The 27,013-nt window shown below is 47.2% G+C and overlaps 2 protein-coding genes and 1 long non-coding RNA gene across 9 annotated transcripts; 2 read left to right on the forward strand and 1 right to left on the reverse strand.

The window, feature by feature from the left end:
* Window positions 1–2,349: 2,349 nt before the first annotated feature.
* LOC121139263 (interferon alpha-inducible protein 27, mitochondrial-like) lies at window positions 2,350–11,611 on the reverse strand. 3 transcript variants are annotated; one of them, XM_040742574.1, is made up of 7 exons: window positions 11,572–11,611; window positions 7,613–7,756; window positions 5,961–6,104; window positions 5,113–5,244; window positions 3,984–4,013; window positions 2,982–3,143; window positions 2,350–2,582 (listed from the first exon to the last, which is right to left on the reverse strand). In XM_040742574.1, the coding sequence occupies exons 1-7, from the start codon at window positions 11,594–11,596 to the stop codon at window positions 2,500–2,502; spliced, it is 720 nt and encodes a 239-aa protein (XP_040598508.1). In that variant the 5' UTR covers window positions 11,597–11,611; the 3' UTR covers window positions 2,350–2,499. The 3 variants fall into 3 exon arrangements, with proteins under 3 accessions (XP_040598508.1, XP_040598511.1, XP_040598509.1); XM_040742577.1 differs by lacking the exon at window positions 11,572–11,611 and adding an exon at window positions 10,470–10,495 and having other exon boundaries at window positions 7,613–7,716; XM_040742575.1 differs by lacking the exon at window positions 11,572–11,611 and having other exon boundaries at window positions 7,613–8,415.
* Window positions 11,540–23,721, forward strand: LOC121139264 (interferon alpha-inducible protein 27-like protein 2). 5 transcript variants are annotated; one of them, XM_040742579.1, is made up of 6 exons: window positions 11,540–11,671; window positions 12,190–12,340; window positions 13,083–13,214; window positions 21,878–21,907; window positions 22,769–22,930; window positions 23,330–23,721. In XM_040742579.1, exons 2-6 carry the CDS (start codon window positions 12,223–12,225, stop codon window positions 23,563–23,565), a joined length of 678 nt encoding a protein of 225 aa, XP_040598513.1. In that variant the 5' UTR covers window positions 11,540–11,671; window positions 12,190–12,222; the 3' UTR covers window positions 23,566–23,721. The 5 variants fall into 5 exon arrangements, with proteins under 5 accessions (XP_040598513.1, XP_040598515.1, XP_040598512.1 ...); XM_040742578.1 differs by lacking the exon at window positions 11,540–11,671 and adding an exon at window positions 11,725–12,043; XM_040742580.1 differs by lacking the exon at window positions 11,540–11,671 and adding an exon at window positions 11,801–11,819.
* Window positions 15,674–20,119, forward strand: LOC101823293. The gene is made up of 2 exons (XR_005876168.1): window positions 15,674–17,838; window positions 18,991–20,119. It is a non-coding gene; the product is annotated as an uncharacterized LOC101823293 (long non-coding RNA).
* Window positions 23,722–27,013: the final 3,292 nt, after the last annotated feature.

A 27,013-nucleotide genomic window follows, 5' to 3' on the forward strand; every position in this document is an offset into this window, starting at 1 on the left:
CAATGTCTACAAAGTTGAAAAGGAGACTGAAATTCCTGCCTTATGTCTTGGTACCCCGTCCAGACCTCACCAAAGGGTGGTAGTCATTGCCCATGGGATGCAACAGGCAGTGCTGGGCAGAGTCCACAATGACACACAAACAGCTAGAGACCAGGGGATCTGGAAGACTCCATGAAAGAGGGACAAATGGATGGGACACGGTAATGCATACAGAAGTCTATCGCGGGAGCACACACAGAGATATGAGGTTGCTTGTGGACATCTGTTAGGTCAGATCTGATGGGCTGGACTGCATCAGTCACTTCCAAGCACTCAAGAAGAGCCTCTGTTGGGTAATTGTCTGGCAGCACACTGGCTGGACTCATGGCTGAAGTTTTACAGAAACAGGTGTGGGATTGGAATAGAAGTGACTGATAGTAGCATATTCTAGCAGAGACTACCCAATTCTCTGGAATCCTCCTTCAAAGGGGTCTCATCAGGGTATGTGGTGTTGAAAATGGTTCCTGACCCAAACTCAATTATTTAATTTTTTTATTTTTTACTAGCACTGGAGAGATGGCTCAGAGGTTAAGAGCACTGCATGTTCTTCCAGAGGTCCTGAGTTCAATTCCCAGCAACCACATCGTGGTTCACAGCCATCTCTAATGAGATCTGGTGCCTTCTCCTGGGGTACACGCATGTACACAGATAAAAAACTGTATGCATAATATTTTTTACTACCATAGCTGTATGTGCCAACCAAGAGAAACAGGATCAATAAGTGGACAGATTGGGCACTTACCTCATCCTGGGTGACAATTCTTCAGCTAGGACACCTCCCCCATTTGCAAATATTTACACAGGACAGGGCACCCTTGTCCCATTTGCTTTCATGGTGTCTCTGACTTCCCCTCTGTAATTCCTTCTATATGTCTCCCTGAACACTGCAGCTACTGCTCAGGTCAATCTTTTTTTTTATTTGCATTTTTTTGCCCTACACGGTCATAATTATGGGAAACCTTGTGAGCTATCTTCATTAATTGGAACACATTCATATTCCAAACCATTCTGACTTGGGAGGTTTCTTTCCATTATCTGAGGCTGACTGTTCCTACTGCATTTCTGTTCTTTCTGGGTTTATGGGAGTGACCATCAAGTGAGGGTCACACAAGTCCTTTGGGAACATAGTAGGTGTTTCCTAGGACTCTTGTATTACCTCTGTCACCTTAGGCAGCTTGGAAATGTTTCCAGCAGCTTCCTTCAATACATGAAAAAAAAAAGACCTGATAAAAACTCTTCACAGTCTCCTTATCTTGGGCAGTGTAGGACTCCCAGTCAAGTCAGACTGAGAGAAAACCCCCTCTAACTGGACAACCCTAACTAGCAGTGATCCTCTGTCAGGCCCAAGGGTGGTTTATGTACTGTCATGCTCCAGTCTGCCCCTGCCTTTGGCCATGAAGAGGGTGTCCCGGAGCTGTTGACAGTCATCCCAGGTCACTGGTGGGTATAAAAAAATTGTCTCTAGGAGTTTAAGGAGGGCCTGAACTTTTCCAGAGAATGGTGGTTTTGCATCTTCTAATTATACATACCACTGCCTGAAAAGGAGACATGACTCAGGAAATGGAGACAGAACCTACTTTGGCTTTGGCGACACTGGGAAAGGGATGCCTCCTTTTCAGGGAGAATGAGGACTTCCTCTGCTGTGGAAAATTCCCCCTGGAGTCCCATAACTACAGTCTCCCTGGTTGTATGGAAGGAAGTGGGAACCCAAGGTAGAAGTCACTATTGCTTTCTGAGACCAAGTGAGACCAGTGAACCTCCCCACCCTCCAGTATGGAGGAGGGTTGGGCTGGTCATACCAAGGGGGAAACTAAGTGTGTTTAGTGGGCTCCAGGACTGAGAGAATACGCAAGGTGTGGGTTTTCTCTGGTGACCTAGCTGAGACAAAATGTTCGAATTCAGGCCACCAGAAATAATCCCTGGATACACAGCGGGGAGGGTGGTGGGAATGCAAACCAAGCCGTGGCTTTGAGATGAGCAGGACACAGCAGACGCGATGCTAAAAGTCCTCACAGGGCCTGAGCCAACCCCACATGGCCATGATCTTAGAGGTCATTGAGGTCAACACCCCACCTAGGTAGGAGCCACTCAGGAGGTGACCTTGGCAGAGTTATCAGGGCAGAGGGTAGCTTCTGTTTTTCACTTTTCATCTATTCCACCTGAGCACTCACCTTCGCCATGTGTCTCTGTGACAATATGTGGGAGAAGGAGGCGAGCCTAACCCACCCAAACGTGAGAATCAGAGAGATAGGGTCCTGAGCAGCCGTCACCCTGCAAACAGCACACATGATGTTAAGGGAACAATAAGGCTGGCAACAAATTGGTTTTATTTCTTATTTCCAATTGAGCACTTGGCCTTGGAAGACTCTTCCCTGGGATTAACTTCTCTTGGGTGATGAAACTGGACAGTGTAGCCTCTACCTCCATGTTCCCTTCTAGAGCAGAGAAGGACTGGGAATCTCAAATGCCAATCATACGGGCCATGAGAGAAGACCCTGCAGAGCTCAAGAGTAATTTGGATGACATCGACAGTCCAGCGGCTCCTGTGGAAGAAATAAAGGATGAAATACATGAAATGGGGTGAAAGTATGGGTTCAGAGAGGGTCATAGTTGGCAGGGTCACTCAGGATGGCCTGAGGTACAGGTTTCACAATATCAGACTTATTTCAAAACTCTCCAGGATCTGTGTCTAGCACAGTTACTTTCACAAGGAACTGTTCCCTGCAGGAATTCTAGGGGAAATCAATCCAGTGGCAAAACACCCCCTCTGTAGGGAAGAAGGCTGGGACCCAAGTGGAGGTTTGAGCCCCAGGTAAACTGGTCAGGGATCCTCCCCTCCCTCCTCCACCTCCCCTGATAAAACACAGAGGGAAGGTAAAGCTGGAACTGAGAATCTGGGTCCTGTGCTGCCCTCCCTCTAGTCCTCCTGCCATGACACTTACCCACTGACTGCAGAGTGGCCACCAAGCCACCAGCCGCAACTCCACCCCCATTCGCAATGGCTGACAAGGACATCATCTTAGCAGCTAGAGAGGAGGCAGCAATTCCTGTCCCTGTGAAGCCCACAGCACTCAACACGGGGGGCACAGCAGCTACAGTCATGGCTGTGGGAAGAGCAGCTGTGTCAGGTGATTTGTGGAAAGGGAACCCCAACATACTGGGTCAAACATGGGCACCTGCTGGGGTCTGGAGGAGGAGGGAATGAGCAGAGAAGCCTGGGTCAGGGCTTTCCCTCTTCCCTCTAATGTCTCGGCAGTGAAGCCCAGAGAGCAAATGTGGAATATGAGGCAAGAGGCAGGCTTGAAGCAGACGACCAGGCAGGAGTCAGGAGCAAGAGACAGGAAGAGATAGATGTTTGTCCCTGAAGATGGAGTCCTGGGCAGCAAGACCTTCAGTATAGGTGAGGTTGGGGCCTCAGTGTCTGCCTAGGTCTAATGACAGGATCTGAGAGTGGCCGAAAGTTACTATTTCCAGAGGATCACATCTCTCCAGGACACAGGAGATGCTGGGGCTGGAGGAGGCATCCCAGAGCCCTTCTGTGTCTCCACTGAGCAGCACAGAAATGGTCCCTGCATACATTGTCCAGTACATTCCTACTCTCTGCTTACCTCAGCTCTGCAGCCCTCTGGAGCATCTATAAAAGAGCTGAAAAGCTCATTTTTTCAAGGAAGCAATTAGGAGCTCAGAGGAGTTTGCATGCATTCACCAGGCTAAGGTGACTAATCTCACACAAGGCGGTGTGGACCTTCTCAAGATGTGCCCTGTGGCTGCTTACCCTCCCTCCTTGTTTCAGGTCCTTCTTTCTAGACACTTCCTCCATCCCATCTTCACCTTTGCCCCACCACCTCCAGGGAGGCCTACTGGGACAACATGGGCATCCTCCTGGCTCCCTGCATACAGGCAGGACTTGGCGTAGACTGGCACCCTTCCCTGAAGATACTTACCTCCCCCAAGCACAGCAACAGCAGCCTTGGCTAGAAACAAAAAGAAAATCCTGTGAGAGGATTGCCACTGTCCCTTGCCCATCCAGCTGACAGGAAGGAATGAGCCCTGTCTGTCCTTCCCTGAGAGAGAGAACCCAGGTGCATCTGTCTGCCCTGAGCAGGGACTGGAGCTGGATTCTGGAGAACTCATATATCTCAGGTGGATTTGCTGTGTTCTTGGATATTTTGCATGCTTGCTGTGAGCCTGCTCTGGGGAAGGGTGTCTCTTGCTATCATTTTTTTTTCTGCCCGCACTGCAGGGCAGGCTCAAACAAAATAAAACAAAGAAAGACTGGTTGCAAGCATGGCAGCTCAACTGATGGCCACCACGCTTGTCACAACTTATGGGGGTTATAAAATTCAGCCTGGGGCTCCTCCCATCATCACCCCTACATCCTTATTGTTTGCAGAGGTCTGAATCTTCTATTTTCTGTCCCGGCATAAAGAAAATCCCTACAATTCCTCCTGCCCAGGCCCTTGGAACAATGATCCCTTCGGGTCAGTGAGGAATAATATTGACTGCCAGGGTGGCTTGCACCAACAATTTCAGCACTCAGGAATATGGAAGGATAATTTCCATAAGCTTAAGAGCAATCTTCCTGGGATACACACATAGTATCTCCTGAGCTAGCCTTAGTACACAATGAGCCCCATCTCCGAAATGGGAGGGAGAGAATGTAATCTATTACTGAGGTCATTAGAAAAATTCAAGGAACTTAACAATGCAATAGAGTAGCAACTGATGTATGAATGAATGCAATGACATTCTACTCAATTGAAATTGTACTGCTATGCAGGGGTACTGGTGACATATGCCTTTAATCCAAGCACTCAGGAGGCAGAGGCTGGCAGATTGCTCTGAATTTGAAGCCACCCTGGTCTACAGAGCCAGTTCCATGACAGCCTCCAAAACAATGCAGAGAAACCCTGTCTCGAAAAAATTGTACTGACCTTACATCATCTACTCCTGTGGATTCAATAACCACCTGCATTTCTCACAAGCTAAAAGGAAAGCAAGCTGTGCCTTGTCATCTTTCTCCACTAAGAATCGTGGCCCAAGGAGGAGTGTCTGACATGCAGGGCCACTCACCTGCAGTGGGACAAACAGCCAAGACAGAGGCAGGGCATGCCGATAGGATGGTGCCAACCTTCAGTGCTCCCAAGGAAGATCCAAGTGCAGATGCTCCAGAGCCCAGGGCAGTCTGGGCTAACAGGTTGAGCCCTGGTGGGAGAAGGTCACAGTTCAGGAAGGGGTCAGAAGCCCAACCCCCAAGAAATGCTTGCTGTGGAGTCCAGAGAACCAGTCCCACCGTGCATCTGCCCTGGGGACAGAAAGGAAAAGACTCTAGCTGCACAGAAGGTGGTGAATGGATTTAGAAGTCAGGGTCTCCTGGGTTTTTCTAAGGGCACAGGATAGTAAGAGCCTCATTCTTAGTGTGAGAAGAGCAATGGAATGAACCAATGTCATCCCTTGAGAACTAAGAGCCATGCAAATGATAAAAATTGTCTGCAGAAACACACATCCTGTGACACCAAAGGATGAGGTTTGAGGTTGACAGAGAAGACATCTGTGAAGAGAAAATATAAAGCACAGAGTGGAGAAAGCACAGAAGTGGAGAAACTTGTAGAAATCCACACCCTGGCCTATAGATCCAGAAGGACAAAATTTAGCAAAAGAAAAAAAAGATGAATTCTTGGGACATTAGAACAGAATTCCAGACACCAGGAATCAAGTTCACAGAGGAGGACCTCATGAAACACATAGCTCTGAGATTTTAGGGACTCGAAGTCCAAGACCATACCGAGTTCTTGTCTCCTTCAAGACTTTCCCAGAGATAAGGCCATGATGGATGTGTGATAGTGGGCTGCTAAGGGCAGGATAGTGCATCACCATAACAATCCCTTACTCCCCTTCTAGAACCTTCCATGGGCACTCACCCCGTGAGCCAGCTAGAATGGTGCCAGAGACTGCCCCTCCAGCTTTGACCATGGCCACCGAAGCTGTTATCCTTGAGACAAGGGAGGCCATCTGTGCACCTGTTGCAAACAATGCCATGGAGAGGTTCCAAACAGGACACACACCTGGGAAAAGAAGTGGAGTTTTGAGGAGGAGTTTGGGGACCCAGAGCTGGATTTCTACCAACCAACGTGAGGCTCCAGGGTGGATAGGGCACCTGGTCAGAGTTGGTGGGAACACTGGGCCTATACCAGCCTTAGGGTGCAACATCCTGCACCTGTTAAATAGATGGGGAAGCAGGAACCATTTTAGACTGCAAGTGATTTGCTCCATGGCTGAAGGTTCCATGGCAAGGACGTTAGGCACAAACCAGCCAGGTCCGGCTGCTTACAAATGGCTTGCTCTCACTATGCTACTCATAACACTTGGAGCTTATCTTTCCTACCTTCTAGCCTACAGGGGCAGTCTGGGCTTTGGGTCCCTTCCTTCTAGGGACATACCTTTGAAGATAAGTGCCTTCAGGAGAACAAAAGGAAGGTTGGAGAACGACTGTACACAGGTCTCCTCCCAACATTTTGTTTGTTTGTTTTTTGCTTATTTTTAAACAAGACTCAAGCCATCTTTAATGTGTCAAAAACAAATCACTTTATAAAAATGCTGAACACATTTAAAACATCAACTTTGGCAATGGACACAGATTTTAAAAACACACAAAGACAATAAATACAGGAACACCATCCAGTTGCCTGACCCTGCAAAATCAATGTCTGGATCCCAGTATAATTTCTTTAAGACTTCAAGTATTCATAAAAAATATGCCTAGCCATGGTCCTCTGTGTCTTGGTCCTCTATATCTGAATGCTAACGCATTCTCTCTGTCAGTCTCCATATTTTCCAACTACAAGTATCCCACGGTTCAACTGAGGCCTGTCAGTTAGGCATACAATACAAAATAAGCCTGTATCTAGCACTGGACATCAATGTTTACATTCAGAAAATGCAGGAATAGGCAACAAGTAAAACAGAAAATCGTATTTGACAGAGAAGAAGAGAAAAGAAAAATGTGTGAGCATGTCATTGAAGAAACTTCTAGAGCAAGGCAAGACCTGCTCAGCAGCAGTAGCCACCTTTAACTGTATATTACTATACTAACAGATCTATCCTGCTATACATCTTACAGGGCAAAACCTGTTAGGAAAGTAGGGTCTAATCTGTCCCACAGAGTTAAAATCAGTCTCCCCTAATCTTCAGCTCACTAAGTTGTCTTAGAGATGAAGAAACATGTCCTCCAGGACACTAGTGAAGAAACATGTCCACCAGGACATTGTGGCAAGCAGGAATCAACATTTTTGCTCTCTGACTCCAAGCCTGGATTAGCCTCCTGAGTCTCATGCTGTCTTTCATTCCTCCTCTCAACTTCTAAGGGCCCTTACCACCAAGGCTAGGGATTTCAGAAAGGAGCTGTCTCTCCCCTGGCCTTACCCAAAGAACATTTCCTGCATATGCAGAAATGACACCTACCACCACCACCACCAGCCCCATCCTCCCACCCACAACACCCTTTATCTTGGATGCATTTCTGGAAAATCAAGTTCTTTTCACACTGGAAAATCCACTGTGACTGAATACATACCTAGAGATGGATGGCAGACAGTGAGTTGTTTTCCATCTTCACTGGTCTCTCCAAGCCTGAAAAATCCACTCTTATTGAAGACACACCCAGTGGCCCAAGGCAGCCTATTAGAGACAGATGTTGTTTTTTCCGTTCTCTCCAGTCCTGAAAAATCCATTGTGGTTGAAGAATGCAGGGTGATGGAAAGCAGCCAATGAGATAGGTTTCATTTTCCACGCTCTCTCCAGGTCTTTCTGGGTTTCGAAGATTGCCTAGTGTTCTGTAACTGAGGCATTCTGAGTGTTGAGGTGTTTGAAATGTATTTTTTCATATTACTCCTTTGCCAGGGTTGTTCCACACAACCCATGACACTGATACTGTAGAAACTCGAAGTAATAAAACTGACGCTATGAAGACTTACTAATACTCTTGCTTAGGAAATAGTAAGTTACAGTAAAGGAGTGCTGTTTCCAGTAGGACTGGATACTACATGGCATATATCCAGTTTGGATACATACAATGAAAAAGAAAAGTCTATACCACAATTGATGTTTAGGGTCAGTGAGACAGTTTCTGAAATTGTTCACCAAGATTGATACACACCCCTCCAATTAAGCTACATTTCCATAGCAACAGGCAATGCACAAAGAGGATGTGGCTACCAATAGAAGATTTCCCTGCTTCTTTCTTTACAGCGTAGGCTTAGCATTTCACACATGCTGTCATCTTTAAGTCTCTTTCAGTCCCAGCCCCAGTGTACACTGTGAACACTTTAACTGAGACAGGAGTCTGCAAATCTGGCCCCTTGAGCACAAGGGAGGTTTACTCAGTGAAGAGATTGACAGAGATACTTCCTAAGTACATAGTGTTGTTCTTTTCAAATGTTTGCTACCCAGGTCTGCCACAGGCCATTATCATATTTTTAATTGTTTAAATTATTTATTTTATATGAATTGGTGTGCAGACATCAGATCCCCAGGAACTGGAGCTACAGACAGTTGTGAGCAGCAAGTGGGTGCTGGGAATCGAACCCACATCTTCTGGAAGAGCAGCCAGTGCTTTTAACCACCTAGCCATCTCTCCATCCCCATTATTTATTATAGAAGTGAAATTAAAATTCTAGGTGTCAACCCCCAGAAAAACTTTCTGATGGAGGAAACTCATTTTTGCAAAGCCTAGGAGAAATACAGACTCCAGAATATCTTTTACTTTTGTCTATGATTTTACATGTGCTAATTGCATTCTTTCCAAATCTGTATAGGGAATTCCCCACTGTGTGTGTGTGTGTGTGTGTGTGTGTGTGTGTGTGTGTGTGTGTGTGTGTATCTCATGATATCATGAAAACATTCCCAATATACTGCTCATTTTTATCTATGGATTGTCATGGAGGTGGCTTCTCCTTAGCTGTACTGTCCAATTGATATTAATAATGTTAGGCTCTACAGAGCTTTTATGAATAAAATAAATACAAAGAGATACTGCCAAACTCAGGGTTGTAAGTTTCCATTAAGAACTGTCTTGGAGTACAGCTTAAGAAAACAGCTGTATTTTGCCAGATGCCAAGATAGCCACATAGTGTGTACTTATTTAAACTTCAAGGTAGCTTTAGATTAGACCGGGTGCCTTGCTAATGGTTTTTAAAATAAACTATTGCCAGAAAAATACAATCTTATTTACAAGTAGCCAGTGGTCTGATTTGTTGAGTCAGGGTAAATACTTTGAAGCAACTGAATTGCAGTGCCAGGTCTAGATGATAAGGGAGGTCAGTTGAATAACTCTTTGCACAAATTATTAACCTCAATTTTATGGCTGTTCTTCACATTCACCACTGGGAATGAAGATTCTCTAACTGTCCAGGACTACAAAAAATAAACTAATTTCACAGCCCCTACAAAGAGTTACCAGTTACACTTTCTAGGATCAGGGTAACATTCAGGAAGGAAAAACACATTTTAGTTTATTAAAATACTTTTAATGTCACCGTGCCTTGGAGAGTGCCATATGAACTCTTCTGTGCTCCTGCCCCCCAATCCCTGCCCTACAATTCTTGTGCCAGGGGCCTCTCAGCTGAGTTGGTTCAGCTTCTCTCTCTCTCTCTCTCTCTCTCTCTCTCTCTCTCTCTCTCTCTCTCTCTCTCTCTCTCTCTCTCTCTCTCTGTCTCTCTCTCTCTTTCTCCATCCTTCCCTCCCTCTCTCCCCCTGGACAATCACTCTTTGTAAAGAAATAGAAATAGTGTCCAGTCCAAGAATGTCTGGCTTTTAAGTCTATTTCTTCCTAGCTATTATTTATCTGGGTTTATTACAACTCTTTTGCTATCTTTTACTTAAAAATGGTATGTGACCTTCAGGTGTAATGCCTGAAAGATTTTGTTGGTCGTTATAAGCCGTGAAGAGCAAACAGAGACAACAGAATTCAACATGAGGGAATAAAGAGTGAAATCATCAGGAAAGTTGGTGCTTTTTCTTTTTTTCCTAATCTCAATAGAAAAATAAAGTGTTAGTTTTACAACAATGTGTACTCTTCCTCCAAAGCCTGCCCACAGCCCAGAAGCTGGTTCTCCATGGGCTGTGTCTATCTGGTCCACTTGCAGAATTAAACCTTTGCTGATAAGAGGTCAGGGGACTTGTTGGCAGACCAGGACTCAATGACAGTTGGGACCTTGCAATGCTTCCTTGAGCTGCCCTTAAGAGGATGTTCTTTAGTGTGGGAATGGGAGTCAGGGTTGTCTCCTGTTGTTGTGGGAATGTGGCCTAATTGGGGAAGGGGTGTCAATCTTGGTGAACAATATTGGAAACTTTCTCAGGGACTCTAAACATCACTTATGGTATAGCCTTTCTTTTTGTACAGTCTATAACAGACCTGGTTATATATCACATACCTTCTAGTCATATTGAAAGCAGCATTCCTTTAGATAAATTCTACTTAGTGTAACTTAATATTTCCTAAGTAAGATTATTAGTTAATCTTCATAGCATCTGGTGAAACATAAGAAGAAGAATAAAATTTCTCTACTAAGTGAGGGGGGTTACATGATCAGAAACTCAGACCCACGAACAGCAGCAACAGCATCCCATGGGCAGCTACTCCCTTACACACAATCTTAGGGTGTGCTCTGGCCATGGAATCCCAGACCACACATGTGTCAATTAATTCTACCTAACCAAATGCAGTCATTGTCTTCTCAAGGTCCTTTGTCTTGAGATAACTTTATATAAAAACTTAGTGTGCAAAGCAATCTCTGTAGCTGTGGAAACCCTACTGAGACTTATAGCCTCAGGATTCCTCCTCCTATCTTCTCAATGCCTTCAAGTCTCCTGATAACCTCTGGTATACTAAGTAATGTGTATAGCCATGGGAACCCTGCAGGCTGGGACTTGTAACCTTGGGACTCCCCCTCCCCCATCCTGTTTTTCTTTAAAAGTGCCTTGCTTTTGTGGCTCAGGGATCAACTCTCCAGTCGGAGTTGAGCCCTAAATAGCTAGCTGGTTTTCCGGAAATAATTGGATCTTCTTGTACTTGCATTCGGTGTCATTAAGCTCCTTAAAGCCTTGGGGTCTTCTCTGAGTGGGCACAACACATCTATTTTATTACTTCAAGTTTCTACCACATCACTGTAGTGGCTGGGAGGAAAAGAAAAGAAATGAAACTAAAACAAAGAAACAAACAAAAAGCCTGGCAAAGAAGTAATATGTAATAATACAATGCAAACACGGTAACACTCAGAAGTCCTCTGCTACAGAATAGTAGGACATTCATTGCAACTCAAAGATCAGATAGAGCAGGAAAAAGGACACTTATCTGATTGGCTGCCTTCCACTGCTTTGTTCTTCAGCCACAGTCGGTTTCCAGGACACCAGAGAGCAGGGAAAACAAAACCTATCTCATTGGCTACCTTGGATCACATGGTGTGTCTTCCTCCAGAGTGGAATGTTTTAGGACTGGAGAGACCTGGGGAAAACGAAACCTATCTCATTGGCTACCTTGGAACCCAGGGTGTATCTTCATCCAAAATTGATTTTTCAGGCCTGGAGAGAGCTGGGGAAAACGAAACTTATTTCATTGGCTGCCTTGCATCTCCCGGTATGTCATCAAACAGGATTGGATTTTTGCACTTAAAAGGAACTGAATTTCCCAGAAACACATCCGGGATCTGGTAGGGGTGGATGGGAGGGTAGAGCTGTGGTTGGTGGTGGGTGTGATTTCAGTATACTCAGGAAATCTATACTGGGTAAGGCCAAGTGAGAAACAGCTGTTTCCTGAAACCCCTAGTCTTAGGGTTTTGATGAGGAGAATTTTGATGGGGTGATTCAGCAAACGCCCTTGAAGGCTGAGAGGAGACCAGTGTACAGTCCCTCTCTGACCCCCCATTTGTTCTCATGAAGACGCCATCAGCCATGGAACAAATCACTTGTAGTGTCTGAAATGGTTCCTGATTCCCCATGAATTTAACAGGTACAGCATCTTGCACCCCAAGACAGGGGACAGATCCACAATTATGACCAGGTGCTCTATCCTCGCTGGAGCTCAGGGTTTTCATGCTGGTTGGTGGAAATCCAGCTCTGGGTCCCCAATCTCCTAATCTAAACTCCACTTCACAGGTTTGGGTCCTTTTGGAATCTCTACTGGGCTCCATGGCATTGTCGGGAGCAGGCACACTGGTGGTTTCTCTTGTCTCTAAGATCACAGCTTCAGCAGCCATGGCCAAAGCTGGAGGGGCAGTCTCTGGAGCAATACTAGCTGGCTCACAGGGTGAGTGACCAATAAGTAAGAGTCAAGAATGGGGAGTGAGGAGATAGTTATGGAGAGTGCGGCATCCTGACTTTAAAACTGTCACACTTCCATGGTACCCTTGTCTCTGAGAAAGCTTAAGGGAGGTAAGATGCTGGCATGGTCCTGGGCTTTGATTCCCTAAAAACTCAGACCTACATGCTTCCTAAGGTCTTTCTCTGAGACCTGGAGTCTGCGGCTGTATCCTGTATTCTGTTCTCATGTCCTTGAATTTACCACAAGAATTCACCATTTTTCTTTTCTTCCTGTTTGTCCTTCTGGATCTACAAGTCAGGGTGTTGATTTCAACAAAGTTCACTTCTGTCTTTCTTCCTCTCCATTTTAATTCATTGATTCTCCTCACAGATATCTTCTCTTTCAATCCCAAATTCAGCCATTGCTGTCACTGTGTATGTGTCTGTGTGTGTTTCTGCAGACAATTTTTACCATTTGCATGGCTCTTAGTTTTCAAGGGATAGCATTGGTTCATTCCATTGTTTTTCTCACACTAAGAATGAGGCTCTTACTATCCCCAGTGCCCTTAGAAAAACCCAGGAGACTCTGACTGCTAAATCCATACACCACCTTCTGTGCAGCTAGTGTTCTTTTCCTTTCTGTCCCCAGGGCAGACGCTCGGTGGGATGGGTTCTCTAGACTCCACAGCAGGCATTTCTTGGGGGTTGGGCTTCTGACCCCTTCCTGAACTGTGACCTTCTCCCACCAGGGCTCAACCTGTTAGCCCAGACTGCCCTGGGCTCTGGAGCATCTGCACTTGGATCATCCTTGGGAGCACTGAAGGTTGGCACCATCCTATCGGCATGCCCTGCCTCTGTCTTGGCTGTTTGTCCCACTGCAGGTGAGTGGCCCTGCATGTCAGACACTCCTCCTTGGGCCATGATTCTTAGTGGAGAAAGATGACAAGGCACAGCTTGCTTTCCATTTAGATTGTCAGAAATACAGATAGTTAATGAATCCACAGGAGTAGATGATATAAGATCAGTACAATTTTATTGAGTAGAATTTCATTGCATGCATTCATACCTCAATTGGGAACCATTTGCAATGGTAAGTTCCTGAAAGTGTTCTAATGGGCTCAGAAGAAGGTAACATTGTCTCCCTCCCCTTTTGAAGATGGGCACACTCTATACTTCAGTCTAGCTCAGGCGATACTATGTATTGTTGCCCAGGATGATTGTCCATAAGTTTGTGACAATTTTCTTGCCAGATTCCTGAGTGCTGGAATTATTGGCCAAAACTGCCTTGCCTGTCAGTATTATTCCTCATTGACCTGAAAGGATCATTGTTCCAAGGCCCTGGGTGGGAGGAATTGTAGGGCTTTTCCTTCTGCTAGGGACAGGAAATAGAAAGAAGATTCAGAGCTCTGCAAACAATAGGGAAGTAGCTGTGATGATGGGAAGAGGCCCAGGCTGAAGTTTATCACCCGCAAAAGGCTTGCCTAGCCCTGTGTCTGTCAGTGGAGCTGGCATGCCAGCAACCAGGCAGATAGCAGCCGTTTATTGGGGGGAGAGCCTTCCTATCTCATGGCCCAAGCTGCCTGGTAACCACCTCCCATGCTTGCCAGTACAAGAGGAAAATAAATGCCATCCAACCTTGTTCTTGAGGCCCTGGGTGCACATCCCCACCAGGTAGAACCCCCACCTCTGCCACTCAGTTTCTGCCTGTACAAGCCTAGCTTTCATTCTCCTGTCTTTATCCACAAGAAGCTAGAGAGCTGGCTAAGCTTTCCAGGCTACCTGTGACATTCTGGCCTTACCAGTGAGAGATCCCAACTCAACATTTTTAGACCCCTAGTGACTAGCCCATCACAGAGTGACTTGCCCTTCTGCCCTCTCCTGAGAAACCGGAGACCTCAAGATAAACTTAAAAGATAACCCTTCCAGATCCAGGAACTAGCTCACCACATTCCTGCTCAATGTTTAAGTACAATGCCCAAAGAATGGTTGCTTGAGATGACCTTCCTGTTAAGACATAAGCTATCATTTAACTTCTCATCCTTTATGATGTTTGCCTAACTCCCCCATTCGGTTTCTCCCTTTAAAAAACCCCCGACTGCAGTTACTGGGGGTCCAACTCATCTGCCCCTGAGAGGGTCATGAGCTCGGCCCCAGTGCACTGGTTCCCTGAATCAACCTCGTGTGCTTGCAGCAAGAACGGCCTCTCTTGAATTTTGGGGGCATCGGCTTATCCTGAGATTTGAGTGAGGGTCTCCCAGCTCTGGGGGTCTTTCAGTTGGGGGTTTGCGACCATCCAAATTCTTGGGGACCCTTCTTGGAGGTAAGATTCTGTCTTTGTCTGTGTCTTTGTCTGCCGGCTGTCTGAATCTGGTACTTTTTGTCCGCGCTCATGAGAGCAACAAACTCCCTTATCCGGGATGGAGGGGAGAATTATCGACAGATGTGTCAGGAGTGTCAGGAGATAACCGACTGTTGCCCTGGGAGACATCCCAGGAGGTCTGAGGGAAGTCCGAGGATGCCCGGAGATTTCCCATCTGGGTGCCAAGGAGAGATTTTGCATCCCCGTCTGATTCTGTTTCCTGGTGTTGAAAGTCCAGCAAGAGGCGGGCTCTGGTTTCGGCTTTCTCTGTCTTTTGAGTGTTCTGTTTGTCTTCTTTTGTGTGACTTGGACAATGGGACAGACTGTCAGTACTCCTCTTGGTCAAACTCTCAACCACTGGACAGAAATTAGAACGAGGGCATGCAACCTGTCTGTAGAAGTTAAGAAGGGACCTTGGAGAACTTTTTGTTCTTCAGAATGGCCAACATACAATGTTGGCTGGCCTCCAGAGGGTACACTTGACCTTACTGTGATTTCTGCCATTAAAAATATGGTTTTTCAGAAGGAACCAGGGCCTTACCCTGACCAAGGACCTTATATTTGTGTCTGGGAAGATCTGGCGCAAGATCCTCTGTCCTGGTTAAAAACTTGAACCCAGATAAGTAAGCCAGGCTCCTGAGTCCTGGCACTCCACAACATGGAAAAAAAAAAAAAACGAAAGCAGAAAATAGCGGAGTCTAAACCGCCAAATAAGACTCAATCTCATCTCCTCCTAAGATATATCCCAAAATTGAGGAGCCTCCAGAATGGCCTAGTATCCCACCCCCTTATCCCCTCCTAATACCCCCTCAGAATCCTCAACAGGATGCCATTGGAGGACCAGCAGAGGGACGGGCCGCTGGGACCAGGAGCAGATGCGCCCAGAGTCCTGAGGGTCCAGATTCAACTACAGCGTTGCCTCTGAGTGTATATGGCCCCCCACCAGAGAACCCTAACCAGCTGCAATTACTCCAGTATTGGCCCTTCTCTTCGGCCGACCTCTACAATTGGAAATCTAACCATGCCCCTTTTTCAGAAAATCCCTCAAGCCTTACAGGTCTGATGGAGTCCCTCATGTTCTCTCACCAGCCTACTTGGGATGATTGTCAACAGCTTTTGCAGGTTCTTTTCACCACTGAGGAAAGAGAGAGAATACTTTTGGAGGCGTGGAAGAATGTGCCTGGAATCAATGGTCAACCAACTCAACTTCAGAATGCTTCCAAGAGTCAGCAAGCGGCAGTTGCTATGGCTTTTACTGGACAGTCTGCCTCTGATATTAGGAGAAGGTTACAGTGCCTGGAAGGTCTGCAAACATTATCTTTGCAAGACCTAGTTAAGGAAGCAGAGAAAGTGTGACATAAGAGAGAGACTGAGGAAGAAAGAAAAGAAAGAGAAAAGAAGGAAGCTGAGGAGACACAGGATAGACGAGATAGAAGGCAAGAAAGAAACTTAACTAGGATTTTGGCCACAATAGTAGGCAACAGGGAAGCTCATAGGAAGGAAGAAGGAACTAGGCAGACAGGGTACCTGGGTAATGAAGGGCCAAGGAGACCTCGGAACCCTGAAGGAACCCCTCGGCAGCCTTTAGATAAGGATCAATGTGCTTATTGTAAGGAAAAGGGAAATTGGGCAAGGGACTGCCCCAAGAAGAAACACAAGACACCCAAGGTCCTCACCTTAGAGGAAGATGATTAGGGGAGACGGGGCTCGGGCCCCCTCCCCAAGCCTAGGGTAATCCTAACTGTGGAGGGGACCCCTATGGACTTCCTTGTTGATACCAGAGCAGAATTTTCAGTTTTAAAGAAACCATTGGGAAAATTAAAAGATAAAAAACCATAGTAATTGGGGCCACTGGCCAGATACCATATTCTTGGACCACCAACAGGAAGGTTGATCTGGGAAAAGGTCAAGTAACTCACTCCTTTCTCATCATCCCTGAGAGCCCCATGCCACTATTGGGGAGAGATTTGCTGTCTAAGCTAAAAGCCCAAAGAAACTTTTCCTCAGAAGGAACCATAGTCAGTTGGCAGACTCCCACTTCTATGATCTTGGCCTTAAAACTGGAGGAAGAATATAGATTAATGAGCCCCTGGCCCCACCAGACAAGACACTGGGGAGAACATGGCTAGAGAGGTTCCCCAGAGCATGGGCAGAGACGGGGGGCATGGGAGAGGCCAAACGGGTGCCCCCCATCGTCGTAAGCCTAAAGACTGATGCAACCCCCATTGGGGTACGACAATACCCTATGAACAAGGAAGCCCGAGAGGGTATCAGACCTCACATCCAAAGACTCCTGCAACTAGGTATTCTGGTTCCTTAACAGTTTCCCTGGAACACTCCGTTGCTGCCAGTTAGGAAGCCAGGCACCAATGATTACTGGCCAGTCCAAGATCTAAGAGAAGTTAACAAAAGGGTGCAAGAATCCACCCTACTGTCCCTAACCCTTACAACCTGCTCAGTTCTCTCCCTCCTGACAGACAATGGTACACGGTTCTGGACTTGAAAGACATGTTCTTTTGCCTGAGACTACATCCTACAAGCCAGGCGATCTTTGCTTTTGAATGGAGAGACCCAGATCGGGGACAGGCTGGACAGCTGACTTGGACACGTCTGCCTCAGGGATTCAAAAACTCCCCCACTCTCTTCGACGAAGGCCTCCATCGAGATTTGGCTCCGTTCAGGTCAACAGACTGTAGTGGTAGCCCCACACGCCCTGGAAAGCATCATCAGACAACCGCCTGACCGCTGGATGAGCAACACCCACATGGCTCACTATCAGAGCCTCTTGTTAACTGAGAGAGTGCTGCTTGCACCCCCGGCTATCCTAAACCCCGCCTCCTTGCTGCCAGAGACAGACTACTCATTACCGGTACACCAATGTATGGACATCCTGGCAGAAGAAACCGGAACCAGGAAAGACCTCACTGATCAGCCATGGCCAGGGTGCCCTAATTGGTACACGGATGGTAGCAGCTTCATGGTTGAACGTAAGCGGAGAGCTGGGGCTGCGGTAGTAGACAGAAGCGGACCATCTGGGCCAGCAGCTTACCTGAGAGAACGTCAGTCCAAAAAGCTGAGCTGATCGCACTCACACAAGCCTCGCGGCTGGCAGAAGGAAAGGCTATCAACATCTACACGGACAGCAGGTACACTTTCGCCACCGCTCACATACATGGGGCAATTTATAAACAGAGGGGGGTTACTCACATCGGCTGGAAAGGACATTAAAAATAAAATAAAAAAAATCTTAAGCCTGTTAGAGGCCATACATTTGCCAAAGAAACTGGCCATTATACATTGTCCTGGCCACCAAAAGGGCCAAGACGTCATAGCCAAGGGAAATCAAATGGCTGACATGGCTGCCAAGCAGGCGGCTCAAGGAGCTATGATCCTCGCAGCTGAACAAAAAACTAAGGAACCTAAAGACTATTATGACATTAGAGAAACTAGCTTCAGGTATACCCCTGAAGATCATAAGCAGATGGAGAAACTAAAAATTGTGCATGGCTACTCCCCCTATGGAGTAGCTGAGACAGAAGATGGCAAATCCAAACTACCCCAAGAGGGGGGACGACATCATGTCACCAATTTACATCAACTAACTCATCTAGGGACAAAGAAGCTGAAGGACATCATACGTCACTCCGATTATCATGTCATGGGCTTCTCGGACATTGCCCAAAAAGTAGTTCAGAATTGCAAGGTCTGTGCCTTAACCAATGCTGGACATCACCTAGGTGCCCCCGGAAAACGCCTCCGGGGAGACAGGCCAGGAGCATACTGGGAGGTCAATTTCACAGAAGTTAAACCAGCAAAATATGGTAGCAAATATTTATTAGTTTTCATAGATACCTTTTCAGAATGGGTAGAGGCTTTCCCTACAAAGAGGGAAACAGCCAATGTGGTAGCAAAGAAGATACTGGAGGAGATTTTCCCACGATTCGGCATCCCTAAGGTAATTGGATCAGACAATGGTCCTGCCTTTGTTGCCCAGAATAGTCAGGCCCTGGCCACCCAACTGGGGATTAATTGAAAATTACATTGTGCTTATGGACCCCAGAGATCAGGACAGGTAGAAAGAATAAATAAAACATTAAAAGAGACCTTGACTAAATTAACCTTAGAGACTGGTGGAAAGGACTGGACAGCCCTCCTGCCCTTCACCTTGTTCCGAGTACGGAACACCCCAGGGAAATTTAAACTCACAACATTCAAGCTCCTCCATGGGGGACCGCCCCCCTTGCCAGAAGCAGGAGGGGTACTTGATCCTGATGCCTCTTTCTCCCAACCCCTGTTAGCTCATTTAAAGGCTCTTGAACTGGTCAGAAAGGGTGCCTGGGAACAGCTTAAAGGAGCATACGAACCGGGAACCACAGCTGTACCACATAAGTTCCAAGTGGGAGACTCTGTCCTGGTCCGGCGTCATCGATCCGGCAATCTCGAACCCAGATGGAAGGGACCCTACCTGGTGCTCCTGACAAGTCCTACCGCCATCAAGGTTGATGGCATCCCAGGTTGGATCCATGCATCCCACATCAAAGCGGCCCCTCCTGCAACCCAAGATGTCTCCTGGAAGCTGGAACGGACTGGTGATCCTCTTAAGCTGCATTTATGTCGCCTGCTCACCACAGAAGATTAGGTCTTGCTGCTCGTCCTCCTTATTACAAGGGAACTGCCATCTCTGGTACCATCACCTCCGTGACAGATCCAAATCAATGTTCCTGGGGCTCCCAAAAGTAAGCTCACCCTTACTGAAGCCTCAGGCTCAGGATTATGCCTAGGAACAGTACCTCTCTCCCACCAACACCTCTGCAACAGCTCAACCATTATGGTAACAGAGACCAACCCTTATCTGTTATCAAGTAACAATAGCTGGTGGGTGTGTAGTACTGGGCTTACCCCCTGTGTCTCTACTGTTGTGTTTAACCAGTCAAGAGACTTTTGTGTTATGGTTCAGCTGGTTCCTCCATCTACTACCACCCCGAGGAGACAGTCATAGATGCCTATGATTATAACCAAAAAAGGGACAAGAGGAAACCGGTATCCCTCACCTTAGCAGTAATGTTGGGTTTGAGCATAGCAGCAGGAATTGGTACCGGGACTACAGACCTCCAACATGGCCTGAATACTCTGCAGGCCGCTATGACACAGAACGGTCTCTCTTGAATTATTGGGGCATCGGCTTATCCCGAGACTTGAGTGAGGGTCTCCCCACTCTGGGGGTCTTTCACCAACTACAGAGTTGGTCCTTATAGTTGCAGGAGACCAGGATCTGGTGTGATGTCTGTGGGTCTAGAGTGTTGGGAGCTGAGTTCATATGTACCTAAATATGGTTCAGGATGGATGCTACATGTCTAGAGAAATGAATTCTGTTCAGGGGAATCTGGGAAGGCTTCTTGGAGGAGTAAACAATGAATCAGTGCCTTACTTCATCCAAACATGTCTCTTAAGTAGCTCTCAGTCAGTCATTGGTGGCCCATGACTACAAGACACAGGCAGATCTATGTGTTCGAGGCTACCCAGGTCTGTAGAGTACGTTCCTGGACATCCAAGGCTACACAGAGAAACCCTGTCTGGAAAAACCAAAATGAAAAGAAAGTAACATTCAGAAAACATGTTTGCATCACAGATGCTTGAACTTACTACACGTAGACCCTACAATGAAGTACAGCTCTGTAAATTGGAAATTTCCTGCCCCCCTGAGGGGCCAAGGAGTGAGGTGAATTGTTTATTCACCTAATAACCTAAATATCAGAGTGCAAAGCAGGTCACATTACTTAGCCATAGAGGCCAGGCAGTGGTGGTACACATCTTTAAAAACAGCACTCAAGAGACAAAGGCACACGGATTTCTATTGGTTCAAGGCCACCCTGGGCTACATAAAATTGATCGAGTCTAAAGGAGAAACAGAGCTCACTCAAGGGTGATCTCAGCAACTGGGATCCCAAGCCTTTAATCCCAACACTATAGAGGAATATAAGGCCTGAGCAGGGAGGCGCTCAGTGTGGTCTGAGGTTTGGTGCAATGCTGTGAAGTCTGAGGAGCAATGCAGTCTGGAGAAGTTTGAGGTTCAGTGGGTCACCCACTGGGTCTAAGCATTGGTACAGGTGAGAACTTACTAGTAGCTTGCTGCTTTGCTTATCTGATCTTCATCTTTAACCCAATATATGTCTTTGGCTTTTTATTAAGACTAACTAGAATTTGAGCTTCAAAATTCTGATAACACACACTGGCAAAGACTGACCCTGCTTCTAATCAATTAGTAGCCTGTTGTGAAGGGAAGAAACCACCAGGACAGCTGTTGTGGTTTGACTGAGAATGGAACTCAAAGACTGTTTGGTCACTAGTTGGTGGAAGTATTTGGGAAGATTTAGGAGGTGTGGCCTTGTTGGAGGAAGTGTGTCACTGGTTTAGGCTTTAAGGATTCAAAAGCATCATATTGTCTTGCTCCCTATCAGTGGAGGGTTAGCCCTGCATCAGTCAGGCAGGACTCCTAATTACAGCTCCAGTACTCTGTGCTCACTGAGAGGGGCTACCACATGGTGTCTAGCAAGACCCACAAGAATAGTACTGCACAGGGTAGGGATGTCATATGACATTTTATTAGGGAGAAGCCTCTTACATGAGAAGCCGGGAACTTAAGGTCAGCACTGTGCTTGTCTCTGAGACCCAGCCGGAACCCCAAGAGAGAACGCATCTCTTTCCCCCCAGCTCTTATCCCTCACACGTTATACTTAGCTGTGACCACACCCAAACAGGTGCTGTCAGTGCTACGGGTACCTAAGATCTCTCTCTACAGAATAGGGTTCTTTTTTTCACTTTTTTTTTTCAGGGAGGTCACGGCAGTCACTCAAACCAAAATGAAGTAGAAAGTGGCTGGGGATATAAGCTGGTTAGTTTTCACTGAACCTACCCTGCTTTGTGGGGTAGAGAAAAGAAATGATAACACCGGATACCTTTCCCCAGAGCAGGCACACAGCAAGCATGCAAATGCCCAAGAAAAGAGCAACATGCATGTGAGCTCTCAGAGGTCTCCAGAATCCAGCTCCAGTCCCTGCTCAGGGCAGACAGATGCACCTGTGTCCTCTCTCTCAGGGAAGGACAGACAGGGCTCATTCCTTCCTGTCAGCTGGATGGGCAAGGGACAGTGGCAATCCTCTCACAGGATTTTCTTTTTGTTTCTAGCCAAGGCTACTGTTGCTGTGCTTGGGGGAGGTAAGTATCTTCAGGGAAGGGTGCCAGTCTACGCCAAGACCTGCCTGTATGCAGGGAGCCAGGAGGATGCCCATCTTGTCCCAGCAGGCCTCCCTGGAGGTGGTGGGGCAAAGGTGAAGATGGGATGGAGGAAGTGTCTAGAAAGAAGGACCTGAAGCAAGGAGGGAGGGTAAGCAGTTACAGGGCACATCTTTTGCAGGTCCACACCGCCTTGTGTGAGATTAGTCACCTTAGGCCTGGTGAATGCATGCAAACTCCTCTGAGCTCCTAATTGCTTCCTTGAAAGAAAATGAGCTTTTCAGCTCTTTTACAGATGCCCTAGAGGGCTACAGAGCTGAGGTAAGCAGAGAGTAGGGATGGACTGGACAATGTATGCAGGGACCATTTCTGTGCTGCTCAGTGGAGACACAGAAGGGCTCTGGGATGCCTCCTCCAGCCCCAGCATCTGCTGTCTCCTGGAGAGATGTGATCCTCTGTAAACAGTAACTTTGGGCCACTCTCTGATCCCAGCATTAGACCAAGGCAGACACTGAGGTCCCAAACTCACCTAACCTGAAGTTCTTGCTGCCAATCAGAGCCAGCCCAGGACTCCATCTTCAGGGACAAACATCTATCTCTTCGTATGTTCCCTGGCTCCTGACTCCTGCCTGGTCGTCTGCTTCAAGCCTGCCTCTTGCCTCATATTCCACATTTGCTCTCTGGGCTTCACTGCCGAGACATTAGAGGGAAGAGGGAAAGCCCTGACCCAGGCTTCTCTGCTCATTCCCTCCTCCTCCAGACCCCAGCAGGTCCCCCATGTTTGACCCAGTATGTTGGGGTTCCCTTTCCACAAATCACCTGACACAGCTGCTCTTCCCACAGCCATGACTGTAGCTGCTGTGCCCCCCGCGTTGAGTGCTGTGGGCTTCACAGGGACAGGAATTGCTGCCTCCTCTCTAGCTGCTAAGATGATGTCCTTGTCAGCCATTGCGAATGGGGGTGGAGTTGCGGCTGGTGGCTTGGTGGCCACTCTGCAGTCAGTGGGTAAGTGTCATGGCAGGAGGACTAGAGGGAGGGCAGCACAGGACCCAGATTCTCAGTTCCAGCTTTACCTTCCTTCTGGGCTTTGTCAGGGGAGGTGGAGGAGGGAGGGGAGGATCCCTGACCAGTTTACCTGGGGTTCAAACCTCCACCTGGGGTCCAGCCTTCTTCCCTATAGAGGAGGTGTTATCCCACTGGATTGATTTCCCCTAGAATTCCTGCAGGGAACAGTTCCTTGTGAAAGTAACTGTGCTAGACACACATCCTGTAGCGTTTTGAAATAAGTCTGATATTGTGAGACCTGTACCTCAGGCCATCCTGAGTGACCCTGCCAACTATGACCCTCTCTGAACCCATAGTTTCATCCCATTTCATGTATTTCATCCTTTGTTTCTTCCACAGGAGCCGCTGGACTGTCCACGTCATCTCAAGTCCTCTTGGGTTCTGCAGGAACTGCCCTTGTGGCCAGTGTCATGGGCATGTGTGGGAGTTCCAACCCTTCTCTACCCGGAGAAGAGGCTGGGAAAGCAGAGGTGACACCTCCCAGCTTGTCCAACTCAGAGAGTGGCAAGTTAACCCCAGGGGACGATCTGTCCTCCTGTGCTCAGCATTGTAGCCAGTGTGATGGGCATCTGTGAGAATTCCAGCCCTGCTCCTCTCTGAGACTTGGAATCAGAAGAGACACCTCCCAGCTATTCCAACCCAGACAAGGATCAGTTATCTCCAGGAGACAAACAGCCAATGGTAAATGCCTCTTTGGAAATAAGAAATAAAACTAATTGTTGTGCCAGGCATTGGTGGCATATACCTTTACTCCCAGCACTCAGGAGGCAGAGGCAGGAGGATCTCTGTGAGTTCAAGGCCAGCCTGGTCTACAGAGCAAGTTCCGGGACAGCCTCCAAAACAATACAGAGAAACCCTGCCTCGAAAAATAAAAACAAAACAAAACAAAACAAAAAAACAAAAAGAAAAAAAAACTAATTGTTGCCAGCCTTATCCCCTAGAAATCGTGTGTGTGTGTGTGTGTGTGTGTGTGTGTGTGTGTGTGTGTGTGTGTGTGTGTGTGTGTGTGTTGCATGGCAAAGGTTGAACAGGGACTTGACGTCTATGGTACCTGTGATTTGGTGGGTTACGCTCACCTCTTTCTTCTGGCATCTTGTCTCAGAGACACCTGGTGTAGGTGAGTGCTCTTGTGAAATGAATCTATATGTGGAAACAGAAGCTGCATGCCCAGCTTTGGTGGTGCTCATCTTTACTCCCAGCACTCAGGAGGCAGAGGCAGATGTACCTCTGTGAGTTCCAGGCCACCCTGGTCTACAGAGTGAATTCCATAATGGGCTCCAAAGCTACTCAGGTGGGGTTGGCTCAGTCCCTGTGAGGAATTTTAGCATCGCGTCTGCTGTGTCCCGCTCATCTCAAAGCCACGGCTTGGTTTGCATTCCCACCACCCTCCCCGCTGTGTATCCAGGGATTATTTCTGGTGGCCTGAATTCGAACATTTTGTCTCAGCTAGGTCACCAGAGAAAACCCACACCTTGCGTATTCTCTCAGTCCTGCGGCCTCACTAGAGGAAACTGACTTTCCCCCTTTATGTGCCCAGCACAGCTCTCGGCCACACTTGGGGAGAGGGGAGAGTTCATTGCTCACACTTGGTCTCAGGAAGCGGCCATCTCTTCTAGCTTGGGTCCCCACCCCCTTACACACACACATGGAGTGGTTCTAGCTATTGGAGTTCCAGGAGGGATTTTCCTGGGGCAGAGGCAGTCCTCATCCTCTCTCTAAAGGAGTCAGCTCCCCTCCCCTGTGTTCAAGACCAAAGGTTGTCCCTGTCTCCATTTCAAGATTCATGTCAGTGATGGGTATAATTGGAAGATTCAAAACCACCATTCTCTGGAAAACTTCAGGCCCTGATTAGGCGCCTAGAGACAGTTTTTTTTTTTTTTATACCCACCAGTGACCTGGGATGACTGTCAACAGCTCCTGGACACCCTCTTCATGGCCAAAGGAAGGGGCAGACTGGAGCATGCAGTAGATAAACCACCCTTGGGCCTGACAGAGGATCACTGCCAGTCAGGGTAGTCCAGTTAGAGGGGGTTTTCTCTCAGTCTGACCTGACTGGGAGTCCAACACTGCCCAAGATAAGGAGCCTCTGAAGAGTTTTTGTCAGGCCATTGTTTCATGTATTGAAGGAAGCTGCTAGAAACATTTCCAAGCTGTCTAAGGTGATAGAGGTAATAAAAGAGTCCCAGGCATCACCTATTGGGTTCACAAAGGGATTGTGTGACCCTCATCTGATGTTCACTCCAATAACCCTAAAGGGACCAGAAAAGCAGCAAGCAACCAGTATTGGTTTTGTCATGCAGTCAAGCCCACATATTAGAAAGAAACCCCTGAAGTTAGAATGGTTTGAGGATAGGAATGGGTCCCAATTACTGGAGATTGATCAAAAAGTTAACAATAACCATGACAGTGCTGGGAAAAGGTGCAAAACAAAAGATTGACCTGAGCAGTAGCCGTAGTGTTCAGAGAGACATATAGAAGAGATCCCATAGGGGAAGTCAGAGACACCAGGAAAGGGGGCAAGGGTATCCTGTCCTATGTAAAAGATTTCAAAGGGGGCAGGTGTCCTAGCTCAGGTATTGGAACCTTGGAAGAGGTCAGTGGCCTATCTGTTCAACACACTTGACCCTGTTTCTGTAATAGGGCACCACAGCTATGCTAATAAAAAAAAAAGCTAATGAGGGGCTGGAGAGATGGTTCAGTGGTTAAAAGCACTGAATACTCTTCCAGAGGTCCCGAGTTCAATTAACCACATGGTGGCTCACAACCATCTGTAAATGAGATCTGGTGCCCTCTTCTGGCCAACAGGGATATTTGCAGGCAGACACTATACATAATAAATGAGTAAAAATATTGAAGAAAGATAAAAGAAGAAAGAAGAAAGAAGAAAGAAGAAAGAAGAAGAAGAAGAAGAAGAAGAAGAAGAAGAAGAAGAAGAAGAAGAAGAAGAAGAAGAAGAAGAAGAAGAAGAAGAAGAAGAAGAAGAAGAAGAAGAAGAAGCAGCTGACAAATTGACAATTGACTTTGGGTGAGGAACCATTCATACCACCGCATACCCTGCTGAGGCCCTTTCGAAGGGGGCCCCAGAGAGGTGGGTAGCCAATGCTTGAGTGATGCATTATCATGCACTTCTCCTGGACCAGCCCACACCTGCTTCTGTAAACTTTAGCATCAGTCCAGGCATCCTGCTGTCATACAAGAACCCAACAGAGCCTCTCCTTCCCTGCCTGGAAGTGACTGATGCAGTCCAAGCCATGAGACCTGAGCTAACAGAAGCCCACACACAACCTTATCTCTGTGTGTGTGTGCTCCCCTGATAGACTTCTGCATGCCTCCCCATGTCCCTTATTTCTATATCTTTTCATGAGATCAGATTCCAGCCTCTGATTTACATGAATGTGCCTGGTACCTGTCACTACAGTGCACAGTGCCCTGTGACAAAATTATTTCATAAATGCCAGAATCCTCATGCCTCAAAGTCCTTTGTGTCATTATGGACTCTGCAGCACTGCATTTTACCCCACGTGGGTGATGACTCCCACCTTGGGTGAGTGTGTGGTCAGGGTCCCAGGACATAAGGCAGGAATTTCAGCCTCCTTTTCAATTTTATAGACATTGTGTGGTGGTGACCATTTTTTTTTTGGTTTTTCGAGACAGGGTTTCTCTGTGGCTTTGGAGGCTGTCCTGGAACTCGCTTGGTAGACCAGGCTGGTCTCGAACTCACAGTGATCCGCCTGCCTCTGCCTCCCGAGTGCTGGGATTAAAGGCGTGTGCCACCAACGCCCGGCTTATTTTTTTATTCTATCTCCTTCCCGAGGTAGCAGTGCAGTAGCTTAGCCCAGGGCATCCCTGGTACAGTTGGGAAGCTATGTGCTGCTCATAGCCCTGCACATTGATGAAGAAGGACCAAGAACTCTGGGGTCAATAGTCTAGGCTATCTCTCACCTCTGCCCCTGGACAGCAACCTCTGTTAGCCCAATCTTTGATCAGGAACAAATGAGGCACATAAAGATCTGAAAAGTCACC

The sequence above is a fragment of the Mesocricetus auratus genome, unplaced genomic scaffold, assembly GCF_017639785.1.
Source record: "Mesocricetus auratus isolate SY011 unplaced genomic scaffold, BCM_Maur_2.0 Super-Scaffold_15014, whole genome shotgun sequence".
Taxonomy (NCBI): domain Eukaryota; kingdom Metazoa; phylum Chordata; class Mammalia; order Rodentia; family Cricetidae; genus Mesocricetus; species Mesocricetus auratus.